Source organism: Meleagris gallopavo, chromosome Z, assembly GCF_000146605.3.
Source record: "Meleagris gallopavo isolate NT-WF06-2002-E0010 breed Aviagen turkey brand Nicholas breeding stock chromosome Z, Turkey_5.1, whole genome shotgun sequence".
NCBI classification, from domain to species: Eukaryota; Metazoa; Chordata; class Aves; order Galliformes; family Phasianidae; genus Meleagris; species Meleagris gallopavo.
The window spans coordinates 22,684,232-22,690,205 of record NC_015041.2 but is presented as its reverse complement, the minus strand read 5'-3'; the positions used below and the strand labels follow the sequence as shown (position 1 = coordinate 22,690,205).

At 39.9% G+C, this 5,974-nt stretch overlaps 1 protein-coding gene across 1 annotated transcript; it reads left to right on the top strand.

Annotated features, from left to right (window-relative positions):
• Nucleotides 1-6: 6 nt before the first annotated feature.
• Nucleotides 7-5,753, top strand: MED18 (mediator complex subunit 18). The gene has a single exon (XM_010725564.3). It carries the CDS (start codon nt 71-73, stop codon nt 560-562), a length of 492 nt encoding a protein of 163 aa, XP_010723866.2. The 5' UTR covers nt 7-70; the 3' UTR covers nt 563-5,753.
• Nucleotides 5,754-5,974: the final 221 nt, after the last annotated feature.

The window sequence follows — 5,974 nt, the reverse complement described above, 5'->3', positions numbered from 1 at the left end:
CGCCACAGGAAGCGTTTTGGACCAGAGCCTGGAGAGCCTGCTGCACCGCCTGCGCGGGCTGTGCGACAACATGGAGCCGGAGACCTTCCTGGACCACGAGATGGTGTTTCTATTGAAGGGGCAGCAGGCCAGCCCCTTCGTGCTGCGGGCGCGGCGCTCCATGGACAAGAGCGGCATGCCCTGGCACCTGCGATACCTGGGCCAGCCGGAAATCGGAGACAAAAACCGACACGCACTGGTGCGTAACTGTGTGGACATCGCAACTTCGGACAACCTGACAGACTTCCTGGTGGAGATGGGCTTCCGCATGGATCACGAGTTCGTGGCCAAGGGGCACGTGTTCCGAAAGGGGATCATGAAGATCGTGGTGTACAAGATCTTCCGCATCTTGATGCCCGGCAACACGGATAGCATTGAGCCTCTCTCCCTATCCTACCTTGTCGAGCTTAACGTTGTCGCTCCAGCGGGACAGGACATCGTTTCTGATGATATGAGGAACTTTGCAGAGCAGCTGAAGCCCTTAGTGCATCTGGAAAAAATTGATCCTAAAAGGTTAATGTGATGAAAAGCTGGGCAGCTCAAGCAGTGCTGTCACTGATAGTCCAGTAGGAACTAACCTTTGTTCAAATCATTCTGTGTGTATCTTTAGATGTAGTAAATGTATGCAGTCAGGATGTCCATGTTTGAAAGCGTTAGCATGATTAAGTAGAATCATAGAATTATGGAGTCTTTGAAGATGGGAGCGCCTTGAAAAAACGTGTAGTTAACTGGCTTGACTACCATGGCCTTGCTGTAGCCAGCTGAGAGTGGTTGGACGCCAGTGCACACAGAACTTTTGTTCATGGACTCCACTGTGTCCTCTCCCCTGCTGGAGCAGTAAGCGATTCTAAGGTGCAACACATAAAAATATTGACTTTATGGTGTCGGGCAGGGAGGGGTTAGAGGCTTTAATGTATTGGTTTTGTTTGGTAATCAGTCAGCATTTGGTATTTGGTTATACACGTAGATGCACGCTTAAGAGCAGAGTGTCTGTAATTTTTGATGAAAGATTTTGTTGGAAATATGAGGACCACTCCCTTGTTGAGATTCACCCTTACTAGGGGGAAGAAAATGAAATATTACGGTATGCAGTGGTGGCCAGTCTATAAATTGTATGGGAAAAGTGGCCAGAAATGGGAGCCTTGAAAGTGAAAGATAAAATCCCTTTTAAAGTATTTAAATGTGAGTTTGGAAATAAGATTTTAACTCATGAATTTTTGTATATGCCAGAATGCATTTGTTATAAAATGATTATTATACTAGACAGAAATATAAGTTGATGGAAATGAATTTGAGGGCTTTAGTGATAGTTTCTGAATCCGGGAAGAGCAAAAATTAAAAAAAATGTTTCTCTGCTTGTGATATTGGAAAAAAGAATGTATTAAGTGACACGATGAAGAAAAAGATATGCAGTTGCTAGTGGCTGGTTCCACAGATGAGATAAATGATGATTGTGCTGAATGTTGGTGGGAAGGAACTAAGGGAAAGTTAAGCCGTGAGGTCAGAAGGACTTGTGGTCTGTTCTGAATCAGGGCTGCTACAACAGCCGGCAGCCATTGAGGCTCCTGTGAGACAAACAGGGGGTCTGCTGGATTGCCTGAGTGCAGGTTCCCTTTTCTGCCTCCAGTGTGATGAATTAGAAGGAGTCTGTTGGATCATATAGAGAATATCCAGGTAGGGGTCATAGTCCTTACCGTAAGTCGTAATCCTGATTGGAAAGATACACAGGTTTTGCAGAACACATAGTTATTCCGTGAGGAAAAAAAAACAACATTCTTTTCAGAGAAAGCTAATGGGGAAGATGAGGATAATAGCAGGGGAAAAAACGTAGAATGGCTTATGCCTGAAATAGAACTTAAATGGGATCTGAGTTCTGTTAGGGGACAGCTAGTGATTAAATAGTGTGACACAGAACCCAGCTGAGCACCGTCAGCATTTTATGAGTGGTTATGTGAGACAGCTAGTGGACTGATTTGGATCCAGAACGGGAAGAGAATGAAACTGTTTTGTGTGTTATTCACTGGATAGTTGGCCCCAGTATCTGAAAGAAGTAGTTGCAGAAAGTTGATGGGGTTTCAGTGTTGTTTGTTCTGCAGTTGATTGAAGTAGCCTATAAGGTACTTAACTGTATAGAAGTACGAAAGGAAAAGAAACAGAAGGATAAATGGAAGAATGGTAAAGTACAGTTAAGCTTCCTGATTATGTGCAAGCTACAAACCAAAGAGGAAGCGTAACGCTTACCGGAGGATCTAGGAGAATGAAGTTACTGATTTATTTTTATTTTTTATTTTATTTTATTTTATTTTATTTTTTTGTAGATACTGGCGCTACTTTTCTATTATGAATTATTGTAAAGGACCTTTAGGTAAACATTCCATACCAGTAGCTGGGGCCATGGGAAGGCAAGAGGTTAAACCCTTTTTACAACCAATTAAATGTGAGATTAGAAATAAGATTTCATGTCATGAGGTTTTATATATGCCAGAATGCCCTTATTTCTCATGGGATGTGATTTGTTGATTAAATTAGGAACTCAACTTCTGACAAGAACAGGATTTGGATATGCATTCTGCAAGGTAACACCTGGCAGGCACAAGTCTGTCTATTACAGAAATCCCTGAGAGAAGAAAGCAAGAAAAAACAGGTGACTGAAATTCCATCTAAAATGATAGTTGCTGTAATTCCTCCTGTTTCTTTGGAGACAGAAAAGCATGAGAGAGCCACATCTGACAAGCTGGTAAAAGCAGAATTGAAGTCAGGAGCTAAAACGATAAGATGGAAAAAATATCCTGTGAAAAAACTGGAGACTCATATTGGGCTAGAACATTTATGGGCTATTCCAACAATGCCAGTCTGAAGTAATAATCTGGTTCTGCATGTGTAAAGACCAAGTTCTTAAGTTTATTGATTAGTCCAAGATTTGAGAGCTATTAATCAATATGCATCCTGGAGTATCTAACCACTACGCTTTGCTGATCCATATAGTTGATTGTAATGTTTGCAGTTTTAGATTTGAAAGACCTGAAAGATATCCTCCTAGAAAATCCAGACTGGAAGCTGTTCATCGATGGAAACAGCTTTGTAGTTAGTGGAGAACGGAAAGCTCTGGTTTGCAATTATAACCTGGGAAGAAGAAACAGAATTAAGACTGTTGCCAGCCAATATGTAGGTTCAGAAAGTTGAGCTAATCACTCTAACTTGAACATTAAAACTGTCAAATGAAAAGTGAGTTAACATTTGCACTGACTTGAAATATGCCTTTGGAGTAATACATACCGTGTAGTGATTTGGAAATAAAGAGAATTACTATAATCTCAAGGAAATCCTATCAAATATATCACAGAAATGATAAGATTACTTGACGCAGTTAGTTAGAAATCTAAGAGAAGCAGCAGTAATTGCAAGGCATGCCAGACTGAACAGACTGATGTTATCGAAGGGAACAGAAGAGTAGATGAAGCTGTCAAGAAAATAGAATTGTCAGTAACTGTAGGAACCATACTTGCAGAGAAGTTCTTGAATACTAAGACTCCTATTTGTATGAAAAGCAGGATAAGTTAGCTTTTGGAATTAAAGAGTTAAGGAACACATAGGAGTACTGTGTCAGTGGAAGCTGTAGTTAAAACAGAAAGATGTACAGTTATTGCTAAAAATATGGTCCAGATGTGCAGGATTTGTCTTAAAAATAATGCTAAAATTCAGAGACCCAGGAGAGGTAAAAAAGGGGTCCTCTCTACCTGGACAGCATTGGCATTGAAACTGAAATTGGAATATTTTTTCCTGAATGACCTGAGTGTAATGGATATAAACAATTATTGGTATTGGTTGACACCTTTTCATGGCAGCTGGAGGCGTTCCTGATCTGAACCAAGAAAGCAAGAGAAGTAGTTAGCATTTTAGTAAAGGAAATAATTCTAAGATCTGGAATTCCTTGTCAGAGTACCTAATTTTACAGCAATATCTAGGTGCCTGAAAATGAAAAGGGACTTCACTTTGGGAGTGACTGGAACAGGCTGCCCAGAGAGGCTGTGGAATCTTCTTCTCTGGAGATATTCAGAGCCCACTGGGACACTTTCCTGTGTGACGTGCTGAAGGAAACCTGCTTTAGCAGGGGCTGTACAGGATGATCTCCAGAGGTCCCTTCCAACCACTACAGTTCTGTGATACTCTCATTTCTTTAAACCAGGAGACCAAATGTATTTTCAAACTTGGCAAGAAAAACCTTCGAGAAGTGGAAAGGACAAATACTGCAGTAAAAGGGATTAACTCTTGGGTTCATTACGCCAGGACAAAGGCAGATCCAGCAAGAGGAATGAAGAGCCGAAGTTGATTGCCTGAAGCTGAAAATGAAACAGAATACTCAGGCTGTAAGTGCAGTCCATGTACGCACTCACTTAGGATTGGAATTTACTCATAGAATATTACTCTTGGTTTTGTACATCTGATTTTACTTGTTGTGTAATCTTTTGCTTATTTGTGTCACTCTACGAATACCTTTAAGGAAAGAAACAAGGGAACTAGGTGGGGGTGATACTCTTTAGTTGCCTTTGGATGGTAAAGAAAGCTGAGGCAAGTGTATCGGAACCAGGAAATGAATGGAATTGGGATATGTTTCATGAAATAATCCAAAATACAATTCTGATTGCTGGGTTTGTGCTCATCTTCCAGAACGCCCTGAGCAGGCAGCTTCATTAGTTGTGGTACCCGTCCCAGCTAATGTATCTTGGAGATACTTATCAATTGGGAGATTTTTTACAGTTAATGAAGAAAATACATCCATTACAAAAAGAGTTTCAGGCAGGAATGATGGCCCTGTAAAATAGAAATTTTAAATATGTTTGCATCAAAAGGAGGGATTTTTACAGTGCCTAACACTAACTGTTGCTTGTAGGTAGACCAAAGTGATAAGATTTCTACAGATTGGGAAGAAATTTTGGAAGCTTACAAGAATATTGTACGAGGTTCAGAAAGACAATACTTTTTTTGGAGAAACAATCAAATGGCTGCCTTCCTGATTTGCAGGCACTTCCATTGACCCAGCCTGATGGAATGGGTTTCACAAAAGCAAGGTCAAATATCCCACTATTCCTGTGTTTTTGTTGCTTTCTTTTTTATATTTTATTAAAAATGTATATTTAAAAATATTTGTTAGTTATATACGCTAATTATGTATTTTCTTTGCAATTCTTTTTCACTCAATACAAGCCAAAATTTTGGACAAACATGAAGTAACCTTTATACAAGTTTTTGGATGTGTATCTTTTGGTATCAGAGAATGTATGTAGGTCAGGATGACCATCCTTGAAACTGCTGACATGATTAAGAAGAGGAACTCTTAATCATGATTTCACAACTGGACTTGTCTTTGAAATTAGGAGCACCTTGAGAAAAGATGCAGTTAATTGGCATGTTCTTTAGCTGATCAAGTGTAGGCTGGAGGCTGCATTGGTGCAGCAGTTAAGTGATAAAAATATGTATAAAAAGTGTAGCTTTGTAGGAGACTCCCTAGCACCCAAACTTGCACAGCTTTGCAGTAAATCAGTATCTTGTCTCTGCATGTGAGGTTGGCCGAAATAACACTGGGTAACAAATAGACTTTCAGACAATATTCTTGCTAGAATTCTTGAGGAGGTTGTTTTTCTAAAATGCCTTTTGAGGTCAAATCAAAATATGGAGAGCGGGGAATAAAGGACAATATACTGATGCTTTGCTAATTGCAGTTCCTGAGTATTTTTTTTCTCATTAATTTGTGTGTGTGAGTGAAAGTAGACTCTTCTTTAAAAGTAATCCCATCCAAAATCTCACTTAAAAAAAGGTATTTTTCCCCTTCTCACAGGAGAAATATTCCATGGAAAGCATAGTGCCCAACAATCCATCAACTGTACTCACATTCATCCTTATCCGTACCCACACTTTTATGGTGTTTTGTTTTATT

What these genes read in the sequence shown, in the direction of transcription:
- MED18 (XM_010725564.3), top strand. Translation starts at nt 71, where the DNA reads ATGGAGCCGGAGACCTTCCTGGACCACGAGATGGTGTTTCTATTGAAG.